The 21,834-nt window shown below is 46.6% G+C and overlaps 1 protein-coding gene across 2 annotated transcripts in view; it reads left to right on the top strand.

The window, feature by feature from the left end:
• Positions 1-21,834, top strand: part of MYO7B (myosin VIIB) — a 91,870-nt gene that overhangs the window by 12,631 nt on the left and 57,405 nt on the right. Inside the window, exons 3-8 of one of the 2 annotated variants that reach the window (XM_070579473.1) lie at positions 12,840-12,953; positions 14,031-14,183; positions 15,557-15,741; positions 17,187-17,308; positions 20,417-20,559; positions 21,270-21,383. In XM_070579473.1, the coding sequence (XP_070435574.1) occupies positions 12,840-12,953; positions 14,031-14,183; positions 15,557-15,741; positions 17,187-17,308; positions 20,417-20,559; positions 21,270-21,383 (831 nt within the window). Of the gene's footprint in view, positions 1-12,839; positions 12,954-14,030; positions 14,184-15,556; positions 15,742-17,186; positions 17,309-20,416; positions 20,560-21,269; positions 21,384-21,834 lie in introns of those variants that run through there. The other variant, XM_070579475.1, reaches the window with a different exon arrangement.

The raw sequence follows: 21,834 nt of genomic DNA, 5'->3' as shown, positions 1-21,834 counted from the left end.
AAAGATCACTAGCGAACCCCCCATCTGATGCCCCGGTCAGCCGACACCAACTCCTCCAGTTTTCCTGCAGCCTCCTCCAAGACTTCCTGTCCTCTCACGACCGCCTCTTGGAGCCAGACCAACCTTGGTTCAAACCCCAACACTACCACTTACATCTTTGTGGTAAAATGGGACTAATGATGCTATTGTTGTGCGGGTTACACAGGGTCATTGAATGCCGCATATAATCCCAAACTTTGATAACAGCTCAGGACTGCTAGGCGTTCTGAATGGGTACAAGGTGGAGTGTGGTCTAGTCAGAAGGAATAGCACAGGCGAGGGCCCCAGGGAGCCAGATCGCGGTCGGTGCATTTGGGAAAGCACTGGGCGCGGTGGAAAGTGCCAGTGTTAACTCTACTCTGCCCCAGGGGTCGGCGGTCCTGAGCCCAGGCGGTGCTGAGCGCCGGGAATGTGCCTGCTCCACACAGAGACAGAGGACTCAGTACAAAAGAAGGATGTAAAATATCTCATTAATAATTTTTATACTGACTATTGGTTAAAATGATAATATTTTTAATGTATTGGGTTAAATAACAACATTCATAACATTAATTTCACCCATTTCTCTTTGCGTTTAAATGTGGCCACTGGAACATTATAAATCACATGCGTGGTTCACACTGTATTTCTATTGGACAGCGCTGGCCTAGTCCGTGCTAAGGATTTACAAATGGAGCACTGTGGACGGCGTCCTTTTATAGCAGCTGAAGGGGCAGGATGAGTGCATTGGGCCTGGATACTTACCCCACCCCTGAGGTGAGGGGCATGGTGTCCCCAAGAACCACGTGAACTGAGAACTGGGGAGACTTATACAAAAACTGAAGACTTTTGCGGAAGGTGAATACATTCTGCACTGCCCATGCATTTTTTCAACCATTAGGTTTTCCCTGGTTTCAGCTTCAGGGACCCCATCACGTGCACACGCACACACAGTAGCTGACTTAAGGATGAACATGCACACGGACGTTTCTCTCACCCTGAGCACCAGCCCCTCCACCTCCCACCCAATGGGCGAGTGAAGAAACCCAGAGTGTGGAGCTGCCACACTTTCTGAGCCATCCCAAGTCCCTGGGTAGAGCGTGGCTTTTAGTCACTTTAATGAAATACCATTTTCCTTCCAAATGAGAACGGTGAATGTTTGCATACCTGTGTGCAGGGGGACTGGAAACCCTTCAATGGGGAGACTGGGTGGAAATATTTTCAAATTCAAAGTGCCTCTCTGTTAACTTAGCACAGTCCCCAACTCATGAAGCCATGAACATTTGCTGAGCTTGATGGCAAATCTCTCATTCCTTATCCTCCATCAGTCTGTGCCTTATCAGGTGGGGAGGGGATCCAATGACCAGGCACTGGAATGTGGGGGCATTCCTGGGAAAAACAGGGCCCTCGGCCCCAGTGGTCACCATGCCATCTGTTCCTGCGGAAGGGACGGGCTTCTGTGGGGCTACTGACCAACCCGTGCCAGGCTAGCCCAGAGGCCTGCTGCTGAAGACGCCTCCATGACTCCCCTGCGGGCACAGAGCCATCTCCAGTCTATCTCCTCCACTATGGGGGGAAGAGAGACACAGCGGGTGGTGTGTGGTGGGGGCCCAGTGCCCGTTCCACAAGAGGCCAACAGATCCTGCCCGTCTCAGCAGACGTCAGTGCGAGGACACTGGGGTCAGGCCTCCCAGAAGTGGATTGTCCACAGCTTCGTGTCTTTGGGCTTCCTTGGAGTAATTTCTGTCTCAGGCTGGGGCGGGAGTTCTTTCTGCACCGTGGGCAGCAGCCAGCTGTCCCGCACTTCTTCTTATGGGGAACAATGAAGGCAGCGGAGACCTCTGCTTTCTCTAACTCATCCTCGATTTCTTGAATCTCACTATAGACTTTTACTTTCTTTGCAGCTGACAGCTTCTGCTTTTTCTCTTCTCGGTCACCGTTTTCCTAATTCAGCTGCTTCTGCACAGTATTCTTTTTCTGCTGATAGAGTTCATGAAGGAGCTCTATATTTCTGCTGCTTGGCTCCTCGTTTATTTCCTAGTAGGTCTTTGGTCAGTGAACAAAAGTCACGTTCCAACTCTTCTATTTATTCTTCCAGCTCACGTCTGGCTGATACCTCCTCACTCAGTCTGGACTGGAAACAGTCTCTTTCATCTCTGGTTACTATCAATTCTGCCGTAAGATGCCCTTCATCTGTCTTGGACTTTTTTTTTTTAAAGATTGGCACCTGAGCTAACAACTGTTGCCAATCTTTTTTTTTCCCCCTACTTTTTCTCCCCAAATCCCCCCAGCACATAGTTGTATATTCTTAGTTGTGGGTCCTTCTAGTTGTGGCATGTGGGACGCCGCCTCAGCATGGCCTGAGGAGCAGCGCCATGTCCGAGCCCAGGATCCAAACCGGTGAAACCTCAGGCGGCTGAAGGACTCAAGCGCTCTGCCTGGATGGCCCCTGTCTTTGACTTTTGATCTTCTCGCTCTGGTGACTTGCCAGCTGTGTCAGCTGTGCACTGCAATTATTCACACTGGAGTTTCTTCCTCGTTGGAAGAAAGCTTCTCCGGGTCTCTGAGGGCTTCCGGCGTGATTTAATCAGATCTCAGAGCAGTGTGCTGCTCGTCTTATCCTGTAGCAACTGCTCCTTGGTGGTCTTTTTAACTTAGCTCTTGTTTTTACAAAGTTGTACAGGCACACAGTTTAAAGAACCAGTCCCTGACTTCCTCTGGCCCCGAGGTGACCACTGTCAACCCTTCTAGTTGATTCTCTGACATTTCTCTCTCTGTCTCTAAGAACACGCTTCCATTGCTACTTGAGTTTTGGGTTTCGACCGTCCTCTATTACTGACTTCCCATCATGTAAGGAAGGCCTTAGCTCCTTGCCCACAGCCCCACCCACAGCACTCACGTGTATACCGTCCGTCCCTCTGTCCTCCCGAAAGGGTGAAATCCTAGCTTTGATTAGCTGTACGTACTTATGAGTTTACTTATTTTCTCTGTGGAAATGCTACTCTCAGTGGAGCCATGCAGGGTGTTCTGAGCACTGGTACTTTCCTTTGCTAGACTTCTTTTTTTTTTATTGCAGTAACATTGAATTATAACATTATATAACTTTCAGGTGTACGTTGTAATATATTTAGAATTCTGTGTAAATTACATCGTGTTCACCACCCAAAGACTAATTACAATCCGTCACCACACAGGTGAGCCTAATCACCTCTTTCTCCTTCCTCCCTCCCCCTCCGGTAACCACCAGTCCAATCTCTGTTGCTATGTGATTGTTTGTTGTTGTTTTTATCTTCTACTTACGAGTGAGATCATGTGGTATCTGACTTTCTCCCTCTGACTTATTTCACTTAGCATAATACACTCAAGGTTCATCCATGTTGTCACGAATGGCCGGATTTCATCATTTGTACGGCTGAGTAGTAGTCCATTTTGTGTGTGTGTGTGTGTGTGTGTGTGTGTGTATAGTGTATATATACCACATCTTCTTTATCCATTCGTCCCTTGATGGGCATCTAGGTTGCTTCCAAGTCTTGGCTATTGTGTATAAAATGCTGCAATGAACATAGGGATGCAAGCATCTTTGTGCCTTTGCATTTTCAAGTTCTTTGGATAAATTCCCAGCAGTGGAATAGCTGGATCATATAGCAGATCTATTATTAATTTTTTGAGGAGTCTCCATACTGTTTTCCACAGTGGCTGCACCTGTTTGCACTCCCACCAGCAGTGTACCAGGGTTCCCTTCTCTCCACGTCCTCTCCAACACTTGTTGTTTCCTGTCTTGTTGATTATAGCCATTCTGACCGGAGTGAGGTGATATATCACTGCAGTTTTGATTTGCATTTCCCTGATAACTAATGATGTTAAACATCTTTTCATGTGCCTGTTGGCCATCCATATATCTTCTTTGGAAAATCTCTTTTCAGATCTTTTGCCCATTTTTCAATTGGGTTTTTTTGTTGTTGTTGAGACATATATTTGTATATTTTGGATATTAACCCCTTATCTGATATATAGTTTGCAAATATCTTCTCCCAATTGGTAGGTTGTCTTTTCGTTTTGTTGATGGTTTCCTTTGCTGTGCAGAAGCTTTTTAGTTTGATGTAGTCCCATTTGTTCATTTTGTCTTTTGTTTCCCTTGCCCGGTCGGACATGGTACTTTAAAATATGCTGCTAAGACGAATGTCAGAAAGCGTACTGCCTATGTTTTCTTCTAGAAGTTTCATGGTTTCAGATCTTACATTCAAGTCTTTAATCCATTTTGAGTTGATTTTTGTGCGTGGTGTAAGGGAATGGTCTACTTTCATTCTTTTGCATGTGGCTGTCCAGTTTTCCCAACACCATTTATTGAAGAGACTCTCCTTTCTCCATCGTCTGCTCTTGGCTCCCTTGTCGAATATTAGCTGTCCATAAATGTGTGGGTTTATTTCTGGGCTCTCGTTCTGTTCCATTGATCTGTGTGTCTGTTTTATGCCAGTACCATGCTGTTTTGGTTAGTACAGCTTTGTAGTATAATTTGAAATCAGGTAATGTGATACCTCCAGCTTTCTTCTTTTTTCTCAGGATTCCTTTGGTTATTCGAGGTCTTTTGTTGTTCCATATAAATTTTAGGATTCTTTGTTCTATTTCTGTGAAAAATGTTGTTGGAACTTTGATAGAGATTGCGTTGAATCTATAGATTGCCTTAGGAAGTATGGACATTTTAACGATGTTAATTCTTCCAATCCAAGAGCATGGAATATCTTTCCATTTCTTTGTGTCTTCTTCGATTTCTTTCAACAATGTTTTATAGTTTTCAGGGTACAGAGCTTTCACCTCTTTGGTTAAGTTTATTCCTAGGTGTTTTATTCTTTTTGTTGCACTTGTAAATGGGGTTGTATTCTTAATTTCTCTTTCTGCCACTTCGTTGTTAGTGTATAGAAACACAACGGATTTTTGCATGTTGATTTTGTATCCTGCAACTTGACTGTATTCATTTATTATTTCTAAAAGTTTTTGAGTGTATTCTTTAGGGTTTTCTATATATAAAATCATGTCATCTGCAAATAGTGACAGTTTCACTTCTTCCTTTCCAATTTGGATTCCTTTTCTTTCTGTTCCTTGCCTGATTGCTCTGGCTAGGACTTCCAACACTATGTTAAATAAGAGTGGTGACAGTGGGCATCCTTGTCTGGTTCCTGTTCTTAGAGGGATAGCTTTCAGTTTTTCTCCACTGAGAATGATATTTGCTGTGGGTTTGTCATATATGGCCTTTATTATCTTGAAGTGTTTTCCTTCTATCCCCATTTTTATTTAGAGTTTTTATCATAAGTGGATGCTGTATCTTGTCAAATGCTTTCTCTGCATCTATTGAGATGATCATGTGATGTTTATTTTTCATTTTGTTAATGTGGTATATCATGTTGATTGATTTGCAGATGTTGAACCATCCCTGCATCCCTTGAATGAATCCTACTTGATGATGGTGTATGATCTTTTTAATATTTTATTATATTCAATTTGCTAGTATTTTGTTGAGGGTTTTTGCATCAATGTTCAAAAGTGATGTTGGCCTGTAATTTTCTTTTTTTGTGTTGTCCTTGTCTGGTTTTGGTATCAGGATAATGTTGGCGTTGTAGAGGGAGTTAGGAAGACTCCCCTCCTCTTCAATTTTTTGGAAGAGTTTCAGAAGGATAGGTTAAGTCTTCTTTGAATGTTTGGTAGAATTCACCAGGGAAGCTGTCTGGTCCTGGACTTTTATTTTGTGGAAGGTTTTTGATCACTGTTTTGATCTCCTTACTGGTGATCAGTCTATTCAAATTTTCTACTTCTTCTTGGTCCAGTTTTGGAAGGTTGTATGTTTCTAAGAATTTATCCATTTCTTCTAGATTATCCAATTTGTTGGCGTATACCTTTTCATAGTATTCTCTTATAATCTTTTGTATTTCTGAGGTGTCCACTGTAATTTCTCCTCTTTCATTTCTGATTTTGTTTATTTGGGCCTTCTGTCTTTTTTCTTGGTGAGTCTACCTAAAGGTTTGTCAATTTTGTTTATCTTTTCAAAGAATCAGCTCTTGGTTTCATTAATTTTTTCTATTATTTTTTTAGTCTCTATTTCATTTATTTCTGCGCTGATTTTTGTTATTTCCTTCCTTCTACTGATTTGGGGCTTTGTTTGTTCTTCTTTTCCAGTTCCTTTAAGTGCGCTGTTAGATTGTTTGTTTGGGATTTTTCTTGTTTCTGGAGGTAGGCCTGAATTGCTATAAACTCCCCTCTAAGAACCGCTTTTGTTGTATCCCATAGATTTTGGCATGTTGTATTTCCATTTTCATTTATCTCCAGGTAATTTTTGATTTCTCCTTTGATTTCTTCATTGACTCAATTGTTGTTCGGTAGCATTTTGCTTAATCTCCACATTTTGGTGGCTTTTCTGATTTTCTTCCTATAGTTGATTTCTAGTTTCATACCTTTGTGGTCAGAAAAGATGCTTGATATTATTTCGATCTTCTTAAATTTATTGAGACTTGCTTTGTGGCCTAATATGTGATCAATCCTGGAGAATGTTCCGTGTGCACTTGAAAAGAATGTGTATTCTGTGGGTTTTGGGTGGAACGTTTTATATATATCCACTAAGTCCGTCTGATCCAACGTGTCATTTAAGACCAATCTTTCCTTATTGATCTTCTTTTTGGATAATCTATCCATTGGTGTAAGTGGAGTGTTAAAGTCCCCTACTATTAATGTGTCACTGTCTATTTCTACTTTTATGTCTGTTAACAATTGCTTTATATATTTAGGTGCTCCTATGTTGGGTGTGTAGATATTTACAAGCGTTATATTTTCTTGTTGGATTGCTCCCTTTATCATTATGTAGTGCCCGTCTTTGTCTCTTGTTACAGTTTTTGTTTTAAAGTCTATTTTGTCTGATAGAAGAATTGCTACCCCAGCTTCCTTTTCTTTGCCATTTGCATGGAGTATCTTTTTCCATCCTTTCACACTCAGTTTGTGAGTGTCTTTAGGTCTGAAGTGTGTCTCTTGTATGCGGCATATACATGGGTCTTGTTTTTTAATCCAATCAGCCACCCTATGCCTTTTGATTGGAGCATTTAGTCCATTGACATTTAAAGTAGCTATTGATAAATATGTTCTAATGCCATTTTGTTACTTTTTTCCTGAGTGTTTAGTAGTTCATCTCTGTTCTCTTCTTCCTCTCTTGCTCTCTTCCTTTGTGGTTTGGTGGCTTTCTTTAGTATTATGTTTGATTTCTTTCCTCTTACTTATTTGTCTATTTATTATAGGTTTCTGGTTTCTGATTACCATGAGGTTCCTATATAATATTCTACGTATATAACAGTCTATATTGAGTTGGTAGTCTCTTTAGCTTGACTTCTTTCTAAAAGCTCTACTCTTTTACTCCCCTCCTCCCACATTTTATGTTTTTGAAATCACATCTAGTCTATTGTTTTGTGTGTGCCTATCCATTACCCTCTTATCATTGAAATAGGTAATTTTAGTACTTTTATCTTTTAACCTTCATATTATCTTCATAGGTGGTTGATATGCTACCTTTATTATACTTTTGCCTTTACCAGTGATTTTATTGCCTTGTTTTTGTGTTTTTTTGTTTGTTTTGATAATTTTCTTATCCCTATTTGTGGTCTTCTCTTTCCCACTTAAATAAGTCCCTTCAGCATTTCTTGTAGAACTAGTTTCTTAGTGATAAATTCCTTTAATTTTTGTTTGGCTGGGAAGCTCTTTATCTCTCCTTCCATTTTGAATGATAACCTTGCTGGATAAAGTGTTCTTGGCTGTAGGTTTTTACCTTTCAGCACTTTAACTATGTCATGCCATTCTCTTCTCGCCTGTAGGGTCTCAGCTGAGAAATCCACCAATAGCCTTACGGGCTTTCCTTTGTATGTCATTTGGTGCCTTTCTCTTGCTGCTTTTAGGATTCTCTCATTATCTTTCATTTTTAACATTTTAATTATATTGTGTCTTGGTGTGGGCCTCTTTGGGTTTATCTTGTTTGGTGCTCTCTGTGCTTCCTGTACATAGATGTCTGTTTCCTTCCTTAGGTTAGGAAAGTTTTCAGCTATTATTTCTTCAAATAAATTTTACGCCCCTTTGTCTCTCTCTTCTCCTTTTGGGACACCCATAATAAGAATGTCAGTGTGCTTGATATTGTCCCAGAGGTCCCTTAGGGTGCTCTCATTCTTTTTAATTCTTTTTTCTTTTATCTGTTCAGCTTGGGTGATTTCCTCTAATCTTTTGTCCAGCTCACTAATCTGTTCTTCTGTATCATCTACTCTGCTATTGAGTCCCTCTAGTGAATTTTTCATTTCCAGTATTGTATTCTTCACTTCTGATTGGTTCTTTTTTATATTTTCCAATTCTTTGTTGATGCTGTCACTGTGTTCATCCAGTTTTCTCCCACTATCAGTGAGCATCCTTATGAGTTTTTGTTTGAACTCTTTGTCAGGTAGATTGCTTATTTTTGTTTCATTTAGTTCTTTTTCTGGGGTTTTGTCCTGTTCCCTTGTTTGGAAGGTATTCGTTTATCTCCTCATTATGCCTCTTTCTCTGTCCTTATATCTAAGTATTAGGTCTGTCAGCTATGGCTCCTGATCTTGGAGAAGTGGCCTTATGTAAGAGATGCCTTTTGAGGCCCAGCAGTATGCTTCCCTCTCATCACCAGTCCAAATGATCCAGAAGTGACCCCTATGTGGACTACTTGTGTTCTTCTTCTGTGGCAGGGTTGCTCTTACTAAAGGTACCCAGGGAGTCTAGTCTTTCCCTCCCTGGCTGGCTGTTTGTAATTCGGGTTTGGGGAGCCCCAGCACCATTGGCTACATGGTCTAATAGCACACTTCTGTTGCAGTTTTCCTCTTAATTGGGTAGGTACCCAGTGTGGCTGGTTGCTAGGCGCAGGAGCTTACAGTTGTTGTAGGCTTCAGGCCTGTAAGGCTATCATCAGCTCTTTTAGGATTGTAGCTGAGTGGGGCTGGCCTCAGGCATGGGAGCACCCAATTGTTTCAGGCTTTGGTGGGTGAGACTGATACCTTTTGTGGCTGTTTGAGAAGCTCAGTCTTCTGCCGCTGATAAGTCTCACCCCCCACAGGTCTACACACACCGTCAACACAGTCCCAGCCCATGCAGACTTCCCAATCCCCTGGAGTATATCCAGTCGCCCCACTGCAGAGGCCCACACCTCTCCACCAACAGCCCCCACAGTTCACCTGCTCCTCACACAGGCCCTGCCCCACAGAGGCAGACAATCGTCTGCCTGTAGAGGATCAAGGCACTATGCACTATACAGGCCAACAAGAAGCCTGAGGGCTTGCTGTTGGGTGGGGCGGGTCCCTAGGCAGGCTGTCTGCCCTGGCTGAGCTGGATTAAATCTGCACTCTAGTGGTTGTGGCAGACGCCTGGGCTGACATGCCAGGGGAAGAACTCCAATGGTGTCTGCCAGCATCTGTGTCAGCATGCCTGGACTAGGTCACAACAATGGCCTCCACCAATGTCTCAGTCTCCAGAGAGGTCCCTCCTCTCACCAAGTTGCCCCCAGAGCCCACCAGGTGAGTCTCTTTTCACCAAAGAACTGTGCAGCTTTCTTTCTGGTTATTTTAGGTTGCTGTGTGCGATGGGTGAATTTGTGCATGGGCCCTTTAAGACGCGGGTTTTTCCAGCTTTCGTCTGATAGCTTTTCTGGGGGTATCCTCACTGCAGTTAATAGCCAGCCTAGCCAGATAGGACACTCGTCTCAGTTGTGCTGAGTATGAAGGATGCTTACAGCAGTAACGGACATCCACTCAGGTCCTCACTTCTCCAGGGAGGGCTGCATACCTTAGGGTAGCTCCTGCCTGGCCGGCTGTGAAGATCCACTGCTCACAAAGGTAGCTTTTTTCTCTCCAGAAGGAATTTCTGCCTCTTCCATCTCAGTCAGGACTGTCCCTTGTTGTGGGGGTTCTTTTTATCCAGTTTTCAGTTTTCTATCCAGGGTAATTTTTCCAAAAGTAATTGTAACCTGGTTGTACTCATGGGCAAAGGTGAGTCCAGAGTCCACCCATGCCGCCATCTTGACGAGATCTCTGCTAGACTTTCTGATTGTGCTTTCCCCATCTGCTTGGTTTTCTAAGTATTTATCACGACCTTAACCCCCAGCTTTCTCCCAGATACGTCAATCTCCTTTCAAAATGTTCTGATTCATAGGGAGTTCAATGCATTTCATCCTCAGGAAGAACTCTCTCCCAGAGTTGCTGACCTGAGCTATCTAGACGGGTATCTTCTACTTCTGAAGCACACCTGTTGTCTTGGGCTCTCCTTCACAGCCACACTAAACATTCCTTTCACCTCTCCTTTGCACTGAATCTCTTTTCCTGGACCTGAAGTCTTTCTTTCTCTTGGTTTATTCCCTTTTTTGATCTACCACATCCTGTAATAGCTTCCTGAGAAAGAGTACATAGGAGGTAAACATTTTAACAACCTGCACGTCTAAAAACATGCTTATCTGCATTTGAATGTCAGCTATACATAGGACTCCATACTGGATATAATTTTTCTTGAGAATTGTGAAGACATTTACTCCATATTGTTTTCTGGTTTCTAGCATTACTGTTGAAAAATCTGATACCATTCTAATTCTTGGGCCTTTGTATAAGACTTGTTTTTTCTCTCTGAGAGCTTTTATGATCTTCTCTTTGTTCCGAGTATTTTGCAACTCCATGACGGTGTGTTTTGATGTGGATCTGTTTTCATCCTTTGTATGCTTGACTGAAGTTTGTCCCCTAGATTTTTTTTTCAGAAAGCTTATGGGAATAATATTGCACCTTCAAAAATGTTTGTTACCTTTATACTGGAATGACAATTTGGCTGGTAAAAAGTTATTGGATTTCTTTTTTCTTTTATTGTAATAAAAAATACATCACATTAAATTTACCACATTAACCATTTTTGAGTGTACAGTTCAGTACTGTTGAGTATATTCACGCTGTTGTGCAACAGATCTGAGAAATTTTTCATCTTGCAAACTTGAAACTCTATACCCATTAAACGCTATTTTCCCTCCTTTCTCCAGCCCTCGGCAGCCACCTTTCTACTTTCTGTTGCTATGATTTTGACTATTTTAGATACTTCATATAAGTGCAATCATACAGTATTTGTTCTTTTGTAACTGGCTTATCTCGCTTAGTATAACGTCTTTGAGGTCCATCCACACCATAGCACATGGCAGAATTTCCTTCTTTTTTAAGGCTGGTGGTATTCCATTGTGAATATATATTACATTTTATTTATTTACTCATCTGTCAGTGGACATTTGGGTTGCTTTCACCTCTTGGCTATTGTGAATAACGCTGCAGTGAACATGAGAGTGCAGATATCTCTTTGAGATCCTGCTTTGAACTTCTTAGGGTAAATACCCAGAAATGGGATTGCTGGATCACATGATAATTCTGTCTTTAATTTTTTGAGGAACCTCCACACTGTTTTCCACAGCAGCTGCCCTATTTTATATTCCTACCAACAGTGCACAAGGGTTCCCATTGCCCTACATCTTCGCCAACACTTGTCTTCTATTCTTCTGAGAGTTGCCATCCTAATAGATGGATTGCTCTTTTCTTGAGATCTTTGTAGCAGTTGTTCAGCCCTCATCTAGGATTTGAATTTGTCCTGAATTTTCTCCTTATAAGTGAACTCATCTTTTTGTCTTCCTACCCACCCCACCCCCAAAAGTCATTTCTTTATTTTTGAAGTCCAATGACCTTTACCACTATATGTCCTAGAGTTCATTTTTCTTTGTCATTATTTCCAGTACCTGGTGTGTTTCAATCCACAGATTCAATACTTCTTTAATTTCTGGAAAGTTGTCTTGATTCTATCTTTAAATAATTTCTGAGTGTTTTTTCCTAGTCTTCTTATTTGGGTACTTCAATTATTTGTATTTTTGCCCATCTTCTGTATCTATCCTTTCCTTCATGATCCCAATTTTTTTCATTTCTGTTTCATTGGCTCACTTTTCTCCTGTCTTCCATGACCTCACCACCTTTGTAGCAGTGCTTATCCCCCTGTTGTTGTTTCCAATTCTGCTTTCACACAGGGCCCACATTTATTGGTTTTCCTCCACTTCTTTCTCCAGCTCTGCAATTCATGTCATCCTTCTCAGCTGTCTCACCATCTAATTTCTGAGCTCTTTGCCTCTGATCTGCACTTCTACAGGTTTTGGAAATCATGGTGAACTACTTGGTCACGATTTTCCACTGTTCTGTGGCAGGTTTCTTTATTTGTTTCTCTTTCCCTGGTGAGTGTTATTCACCTGCTCCTTTCCTCCTTTCGGACTTCAGTATCTTCATAGACATGTGCTGGTTCCTTTCTGATTACTCCTCTTTGAATGGGGTGAGCTTTCTCAGATCAGAAGGAGGTTCATGTGGCTCAGTGCCATGTTGCAGGCCGCAGCAACCTAGTATGTGAGATTTTAGTATCCACTTTTCCCCAGCCTATGGGTTTAGGTACTATAGGGCTATTCACAGGTAGAAGACTCTTTTTGCACCTTGCAGAGAGACTGTTTCTTGTATATATGGCTCGTCCGTCTCTTAGAACCAAGCTAGGATGACAGGGAAGCTCTCACCGCCACCTCCCATTACTTTACCATCCTGGCAAGAGCAAAGGAGGGCAGGGGGAATAGGGAGGGAAGAGGAAGGAGGAGGGGAGCGAGGAGGACGGGACAGCATGTGCCCCAGCCACCTGGGGAGCTCTCGGTTGAAAGGGACAGCCCCCAGGAGAGGTAAGTCTCGAGCAGGAAGGGGAAGGTGGAACAGGGATCCAACCACCGTCTTCTCTCTGCCCTGCAGGGTGACCATGTGTGGCTGAACCCCACCTCTGCCAACAAGACCAGTGTGGCCATCGGGGGCATCATCAAAGAAACAAAGCCTGACAAGATCTTGGTTGAAGATGACGAGGGCAAGGTCAGTGTGGTCAGGCTCTCCTAGGAGACTGGGCCTTCTCAGTGCCCCCACTCCCACCCCTCAGGGCCCTGAGCCCCTCTCCTTCTCTGGTGCTGCTCCCCAACACCAGGAGTCCCAAGGGGACCTACACGGCAGGATAGACCAGAGTGGAGTCCTGTCATGGTGAACACTGTGTGTCTGTCTTAGGGACTGTTTCTGTAGTGAAAAACCAAGGAGTTGGCAGATGGAAAACCAGGACAGTTGAGGAAGCAGGAAGGAGTGCAGGGGGAAGAGGCTGTGACAGAGAGGGGAGGGCAGAAAGCTGGTTTGCAAAGTAAAGGAGGGGGAGCTGGGAGGATGAGAAGGCAGGAGCGGAAGGTGTGTGAGAAAGGTGCATGGAGGGGAGGGGACCAGGCTTGGCCCATGCTGAGCAAAACAGCCCAGGTGAGAGAGGCAGGAAGCTTGGGTGGGCTCCAGGGGGCCAGCTCAGCCGCCTGGGGGTAGCAGGGGCAGGGTCGGCTGAGTGTGGTGCCGTGGGGAAGGCATGCAGCCAAGGGGCCCAGCTGGTCACTTAACTCCTCCTCAGCAGCCTTCTTTGCTGGCCTAGGCTGCAGAATGGGGCATACGGAGACTTGGCCTCCAAGGAGAAGATTCTAGACTATGGTCCGTGAGCTCCATATTATGAAGGCAGTAAAATATTAGCACTAATATCTTCTATTTGCGTAATGCTGTTATGCAGTTTAAAAACACTTTCAATTACACACTTTTATTCTAACAATCTGTGAAGCCCCCAGCTGCAAACTCCCCCTGACCCCAACCACAGTCCAATCTGACTTCTGGCTACAAACTCTCCTGACCCTGGTCTGAAGTTCACCCTTAGCCCCCAGCTACACACTGACCCTGGCCCTAGACACAAGCTGACTCCAGCCACCGACTGACCTGATCGTGTCACAGGTTTCCCCTGACCTTAACCACAGACGGACCTTGCCAGAGACTGGCCACCAGGTCAGCTGGTCTGTTGAGCACTTGGAGGACAGGTGCACTGAGCTGGCCCATGCGGAGGCCGCCCCTCAGGGGAGTCTGTGCCCTGTGTTCCAGGAACACTGGATCCGAGCAGAGGACTTTGGCACTCTCAGCCCCATGCACCCCAACTCGGTCCAGGGTGTGGAGGACATGATCCGCCTGGGGGACCTGAATGAGGCAGGCATCGTGCACAACCTCCTGATCCGCTACCAGCAGCACAAGATCTATGTGAGTCCCCCGTGTCCACGCGGGGCTCCCCAACGGGGGGCTCGGGCCACAGGTGCTGATCTCCTGGCTGGGGAAGAAAACTGTGCCCAGGGGGTGTGGAGCCAGGCACAGCTGGTTCAGTCAGGGCTGCCCACGCCCTCACTGTGTGAGGTGGGCAAGGTACTTAACCTTTCTCCATCGCAGCTCCCCAGTCCTCCAGAAGCAGGGTGGAGAGGGCACAGAAGGCTGATGTGGTGCCCAATCAGTGCTGCCTCTTCCCTTCGTCTGTGGCTATGTGGAGAGTCTGCTCTGATGGCCTAGTGGACCAGAGGCCATGGGGGTGGGCATCATCTTCACCCAGCCCCCTCCTAGACATGTGGCAGAGACAGGGTCACCAGGCAGAAGACCCCTGCCCTCCTGTGAAGTGGTCCCGTGATGGTCAGGAGGGCCATGTAGGTAGATATGAGTCCTCCTCCCAAAGCCTGACAGCAGAGGGGAGGTTCACCCCAGCCCTGAGGCTCGCATCCTGTGGCAGCACAGATTTTCCAGTCCCGCCCTAAGTGAATGTGGCCTGGGGAAGACACAGCCAGCCTACCTGAGCCTCTCACAGGGAGAAGGGCTCGTTGGAATCTGACCAGCCCTTCTTCTGGGATGCTCAGAAGAGTGGGATAGTGAGCAGGGGACCATGACTGGAGAGGGGTGCTGGGAGAGGAGAAGGAGGAGGCCCTGTGGGGTGGAGGGGGACCAGGGCACAGTGAGTCCACTCTGGCTGAATGTGTGTCAGAGCTCCTTGGACTGATAACAGCAATAAGCCACAGTTTATTGCAGCTTATCCTCTCCAAAGAGCTTATGCTCACATTCTTGTATCTGGTTGTCATAGTCCTTGGGGTCAGAGAGATTCTCCTCTCCATTCCTAGAATGAAAACTAATGAGAATCGTGTGACTGTCCCACCCCAGAGGGGCAGGCAGGCCCAGTGGGACACCAGATGAGCAGGCGGTCCAGAGCAGGGGTCCCAGGAGGGATAAATGAGGGCTGCAGTTGTTGACCAGCCTCATGGAGGCCCACATGGAAGGCGGGTGAAGACGCATTTCATACTTTCAGCCAATTTTTATCAAGCCTCTTCCAAATACCAGACAGAAGGCTAAACATTTAAGCACAACCACCTCATCTAACATTCCTTTGAAAGCACCTGCTCCCCTTAGAGCTCTCAGTCATGGTGAACACCCCCATCTTTCCAGAAGAGGATCTGAGCAGCTGAGTGACTTGTCTCTCTGGCCCAGAATCAGACCCCATTTCCCCACCAGAGTCAGAGGGCTGCACCCAAGGCCAAGGTCAGAGCTGGGCAGCTCTGGCCCTGGGGCGAAGGGCACTAACCACCTGCTCCCTTCCGCAGACGTACACAGGCTCCATCCTGGTGGCTGTGAATCCATTCCAGGTGCTGCCCCTCTATACCCTGGAGCAGGTGCAGCTGTACTACAACCGCCACATGGGTGAGCTGCCACCACATGTCTTTGCCATTGCCAACAACTGCTACTTCAACATGAAGAGGAACAAGAGGGACCAGTGCTGTGTTATCAGGTGGGGCCAGAATTCCCACGTTCCTGGGGGAGGGGTGCAGATGGCCAGGCACTGCCTCTGAGCGCCTCCTAAAGGAGGGAGTTCTCCTCTCCCTAGACCTCTCCAGCATGCCTGCAGGGCTGCTGTGGTTTCAGCTGCAAACACCCTCCTCAAGGATGCAGTAGGCCAGCTCTGGCATCTGCCAGTGTCTGTCTCAGATCACCTGTGCTAGATCCCAATAATGGCTACCACCAATGTCTCAGTCCCTGGGGAGGTGGTCCCAGCCTGGGGAGGTCTCACCTTTCACCAAGATGCACTGAGAGCCTATTGAGTCTCTTTTCAGCAAAGGACTGTTCACCTTTCTTCCTGGTGATTTTAGGTTGCTTTCCAAAATGGGTGAATTTGTGCATGGGCCCTTTAAGAGCTGGGGGGTTTTTCCCTTATGTCTGAGATAGCTTTTCTGGGTGTATTCCTCGTTGTAGCTAATAGCCAGCAAAACCAGATATTATGAAACTCATCTGGGTTGTGCTGAGTCCAAAAGCTGCTTATTGTGGTAATGGTCCCCCGCTCAGATCCCCCACTCCTTCAGGGAAGGCTTTGTACCTTAAGGTTGCTCCCAGCCAGCCGTGAAGTGTCTCTGCTAGAAGGTGGCTTTTTTTCTCTCCAGAAAGGAATTCCTGCCTCTTCCACCTCAGTCAGCACTGTCCCTTGTTGCAGGGGTTCTTTTTATCCACTTTTGAGTTCTCTCTCAGGGGTAATTGTTCCCAGAGTAGCTGTAAATTGGTTGTGTCCATGGGAGGAGGTGAGTTCAGAGTCAGCCTGTGCCACCATCTTGACACTGAATCTTGGGTAGACTTGGTTTTAATGGCTGCATGTTTTCTGACTGGATAGACCATAATTAATTTCCTAATTTATGCTACTTCCAATTTTCCACAACTGCAATGATAAGTAATGTTTCAATGAGCAGAAAGCTTTATGGAGAAAGCTCTTTCTGATTTTATGATTACATTCTTAGACCAAAGGCAGGATAATTCTGAAGATTTGTGATACCTGTGCCAAATTGCTTTCCAAAAGGACTGGTGCAGTTTCCCCTCTGACCTGCATAAGCTTGCTGCTCACAGAGAGGATGTTCCATAGAGGCCTTGCATCGTCTGGGCTTGTTCACTCATCTGCAGTTACTGAGCACAGTGCGGGTGACCCTGGGACAAACCAGATATCACCATGACTGCAAGGGGCTCGCAGCCAAGTAGGGTAGAAAAGACAAATGCACCAATAACTAACACAATGTAGGTAGGCTGAGACCCACAGGGGACTTGAGGGCAAGTGCATGGCATTTCTGCACGAGGAAAGGGCATCCCTGTGGAGACTGGCCCAGAAATCAGGCCTGTGGGGGCTTGCAGGGAAGTTTGGAGGTGTTGGAAAAGTAGTCGTTCTACTGGCTGACATCCCTGCACGCCTCTTTGCAGCGGCGAGTCAGGGGCCGGAAAGACAGAGACCACCAAGCTCATCCTGCAGTTCCTGGCCACCATCAGCGGCCAGCATTCATGGATTGAGCAGCAGGTCCTGGAGGCCAACCCCATCCTGGAAGGTAAGTGGTCACCCTCCTCCCCGGGCCCTGCGGGCTGGAACCTTCCTGCCAGGAGGTGCCCGTGGGGAAGGACAGGATAGCCATACACTGTCAGCAACTTCTCAGAATTCCTCAGGACACAGAAGACAAGAATGGGGTGGATGGTAGTGTGAGGGCTCCCAGGAAGCACGAAGGGGAACAAGTGATGACCTTATAAGCTTTCATTAAGTGTCCTTTCCGCAGGATCATAACAAGTATTCCTTTTAAAAAGGGCTCCAAGATGCAGTCAGTTTGGGAGATGCTGGGCGTGTCAGTTTGGGTCCTGTGGGAAGCAGTGGCCGAGCTGGAGTTAGGACTGCGAGAGAACTACTAAGGAATCGCCCCTGTGCAAGATGAAGGGGGCGGGAGCAGGAATGGGCAGAAAAAGCCTCTGGATGAGATGCTGGTAGGACACCTAGGAAAGGAAAGAGCAGAAGTGGGCAGGATGAGATTCCAGCTGCCATGCGGATCTGACAAGGTCTTGGCCAACCCCTTCGGGGCTCCAGCGCAGAGAGCCCCTAGAGGAGTCCGGCTTTGGGCCCAGGCCAGGCCCGGGGGCTCCCCTTGCTCCATCTCTGGTTGGGGAGGCCCAGAAGCGTGTGACCTTAGCCCCAAGGCTGTAAGGCCCTGGTCAGCACGTTTTCTCTTGTTTCTTCACAACTGAGGTGTGCTTTACACACAGTAAAAATTCACCTTCTTTTTGATGTATAGTTTTATGAGTTTTGACAAACTCATGCAGTCATAGGCCCCCATTGTAATCATGATATAGAATGTCCCTATCACCGCAGGAACTTTCCTTGTGCCCCTTCGTAGTTGACTCTCTTCCCGCCTCCAGCCCCTGGCAAGAACTGATCTGTCTTTTATCCCCTGCAGTTTTATCTTTTTCAGAAGGCCACATAAATAAAATCATACGGTCTGTAGCCTTTTGGGTCTGGCTACTTTCATTAGCAAAATGAGTTTGGGATTCTTCCGTGTTGTTGCCTGTATCAAGAACCCGCTCCTTTCATTACAGTGCCCAGAGGCACCACGGTTCATCCACTCACCAGCTGAAGGACGTCTGGGTTGTTTAGAGTTTTTAGCAACTATGAATAAAGCTTTCGTAAATAGTTGCTTACAGGTTTTTGTGTAAACATATGTTTTTCTCTTGGATAAATATGCAGGAGTGAAATTCTTGGCTCAGATGGTAAGTGAGCCATTTAACTTGGTCAGGAAGTGCCAACCTGTCTTCCAAAGTGGCTATACCGTTTTGCATTCCCACCGGCAAGTACGAGAGTCCTGGTTGCTTGGTCGAGGTATCTCCCTATGGTTCTAACCCACATCTCCCTAATGGCTGACGACGTGGAGCAGCTTTGCACGTGCTCATTTCCCATCTGGATGTCTTCTCTGGGGAAGTGTCTGTTTAATCTTTTGCCCATTTTTTAGTTGAGTTGGTGCCTTATTCATGAATTTTTAAGAGTTTGTTATATATTCTGGATACAAGTCCCTTTTAAGATATGTTTTGCAAATATTTTTGTCCCAGTCTGTGGTTTGTCTTTTCATTCTCTTAGCAGTGATTTTTCCAGGCAAAAGTTTTGGATTTTGATGAAGTTCAATTTATCATTTTTTCTTTTATTGATTATGCTTTTGGTGTTGTATCTAAGAAATCTCTGCCTAACCCAAAGATTTCCTCCTGTGTTTTCTTCTGGATATTGTGTAGTTTCAGGTTTGGCAATCAGGTCTATGATCCATTTTGTGTTAATTTTTTCTGTGGGGCAAGGTCTAACCTGAGTTTCTCTTTCTTTCTTGGTTCCTTCTTTCCTTCCTTCCATATGGATATCCGATTATTTTAGCCCCATTTATCGAAAACACTATTCTTTCTCCATTGAATTGCCTTGTACTTTTGTCTAAATCAATTGACCGCACCTGCGTGGGTCTGTTTCTGGATTCTCCATTCTGTTCTCTTACTCTCTCTGTCTGTCCTTTCACCTATACTACACTGTCTTACTTTGTATAGCTTTTTAGTAAGTTTTGATATCAAGTAGCACATGTCCAATTTTGTTCTTCTTTTTCAAACTTGGCTATTCTAGATCCTTTCCCTTTCCATATACATTAGAGAATCAGCGGATCAATTTCTACCCAAAGACGTCTACATCGGTTCCTTCTTACAGAGGGATCTGCCGCTGGGCTCAAACGTGAAGCACGTTTCTGAACTGGAGCGCTTCTCAGCACCTCTGCTGTGCGTTGGGACCCCTCGAGGGGGAGAGACAGTGCAGTTTTTCCTAAACCTGTTTGACCAAGGGGCGCTTTCCTTCTCCTCACTAATGCTGTATGGTGGTGATGTCAAACTGCATCCCAACCCACCAGTGGGTCGTGAAATAAGTCTTTGAGAACAAATTAAGTAGCATAGAATAGAAAATACCCCAGCACATTGCTCCTGGTGAGAACTGATGCTGAATATTTTCTTTTAATCATGTGTGCAGCTGGGGGGGGGGTGGTGTATGTACTAGGACACAATGTAAAAGGTCTTCCTTACTGGGGTCACATCCAAAAAGCTTGCAGAATCAGCTCTATGGAATGCACTGTGGATGGTGCTGCAAGCCAAATGCCTCCTGGCTGACGTCCCCCTCTGCCCCCAGGCCGGGTCCAGCTCTTGCCACCCTTCCTGCAACCTTGCCCTTGCAACCCCAGCCTCCATTCTGCAGCCTGAGCCGTCTTTCTAAAATGCAAATCTGCTCCCACACTCCCCTCAGAAGCTTTCCTATCTCCCCATCACCTGCAGAACTAATTCCAAACTTCTCAGCCTGGCATTCAAGGCTCTATGCTACTAAGCCCCACCTACTAACTAGTTCCATCTGTCTTCCACTGCCTTCCTCCCGCATCCTGTGCTCCAGCCAAACCTCCCACTCTGCAAGCACACCCCATGCTTCTGACCTCTGATCACTTACCCGCACTTTGCCTTCCACTTAGCACACCCTTGGCTGCCACCACTGTCCAGTGCAGTCCTGCCCACCCTTCAGTTCTGGTCTCTGCCACCTCCTCTGAGAAGCCTTCCCACTAAAAGTATATTTTCTACTCTCTGATCCCATGATGGGTATCACCTCTATCCCTCAGCCTTTGGAAATGCCAAGACGATCCGAAATGACAATTCGAGCCGCTTTGGGAAGTACATTGACATCTACTTCAACCCCAGCGGGGTGATCGAGGGTGCACGTATTGAGCAGTTTCTCCTGGAGAAGTCACGGGTGTGCCGGCAGGTGAGGTCTCCAAGTGCCATGCCAGTCTGGGGGCACCTCCAGCTGCCCCAGGACGGGGAATCAGGGCACTGGGGAGGCTTCCGAGAGGGGTCCCCTGCCATCACACTCACCCCTCCTGGCCTCCTGCCCAGGGACACCTCCCCGCCCCCTCGAGACAGCAGTAGGTCTTGGCTTGCTGCCACTGAACTCTGGCCTTACCCTGAGATGGGCCAAGGACCCTGATAATTGGATGACGCTCCTTCCCCAGTATTCAAGGAAAAGACATGATAGGATTTTCTGTTTTGAATTTTCCATCCACATAATTTCCTTCATTCTTTGGTGCCTTCTACTCCTCAACTTTACTAGAATTAATTCTGGGGCTGGGCCGGTCCCCAGCTGAGCCTCTGCATCCTGACCTCACTCCCTTGCTTGTAACTTTGGGGAGGGTGCCCTCAGGACTGAGAGGAGCAGTTGAGATGCAGGGAAGCTGGGAGAAATGAGTGCACTGGGCATGAGAGTGGCTATAGCACAGATCTGTCAGGATGAGCCGGCCTTGGAGGCCCAGGATGAAGACAGCGACCAGGCCGGCCATCCCTCGGGTCAATGCCAGAGCCACTCCTGGCAGAGAGACCTTGCAATGCAAGCTGGGCCAGGGCTGGGGGCGGGAGGCAGAGGAGAGCCGCAGCCTGAGGGCACTGCTCACAGGCTCTGTGGGCCGCCCTCCCTCCCAGGCCCCGGAGGAGCGGAACTACCACATCTTCTACTGCATGCTCCTGGGCATGAGCACCGAGGAGAAGCAGCTACTGGGCCTGGGGACGCCCTCCGAGTACCGCTACCTGACCATGGTGAGGCCCGCGTCACGTCACGCGCCCTTTTCCACCCCACCGCACCCCTCCCCAGCCCTCCCCTTTCCCCCTCTCCCTGCCTCTCTGCCTCCCCCTCCAGGCCTCTCAATAACCAACCAAGAAAGAGGCAGGTGGGCTGGTGCCGTTGGTTTACAGCCACAGAAAAGCCCAGTCTGGCCGGGCCCCTGAGGCAGGGACTGAGGGTTCCTCTTTTTTGTTCCCCACTCCTCCTGCTCTATGTTTGGCACCCACTCCATGACTGTCAGAGACTTACCCTTGACCGATGCTTCCTTATCTCCCTCTGAACCCGTGGTTCTTCCCCACAAACCTCATCTCCTTCGCCCCAACAGCAAAAGGCTCCTGATCACCCAGTGAGTTAGGGGAGCCATCGCCATGCCTCTCCTCCCTCGATTTCCTTCCGATCGCCCGTCCTTGTAGGTGCCCCTAGAAC

The sequence above is a fragment of the Equus przewalskii genome, chromosome 17, assembly GCF_037783145.1.
Source record: "Equus przewalskii isolate Varuska chromosome 17, EquPr2, whole genome shotgun sequence".
Classification (NCBI taxonomy): domain Eukaryota; kingdom Metazoa; phylum Chordata; class Mammalia; order Perissodactyla; family Equidae; genus Equus; species Equus przewalskii.
The sequence above is the reverse complement of the archived record's forward strand: the minus strand, read 5'-3'. Positions and strand labels throughout refer to the sequence as shown.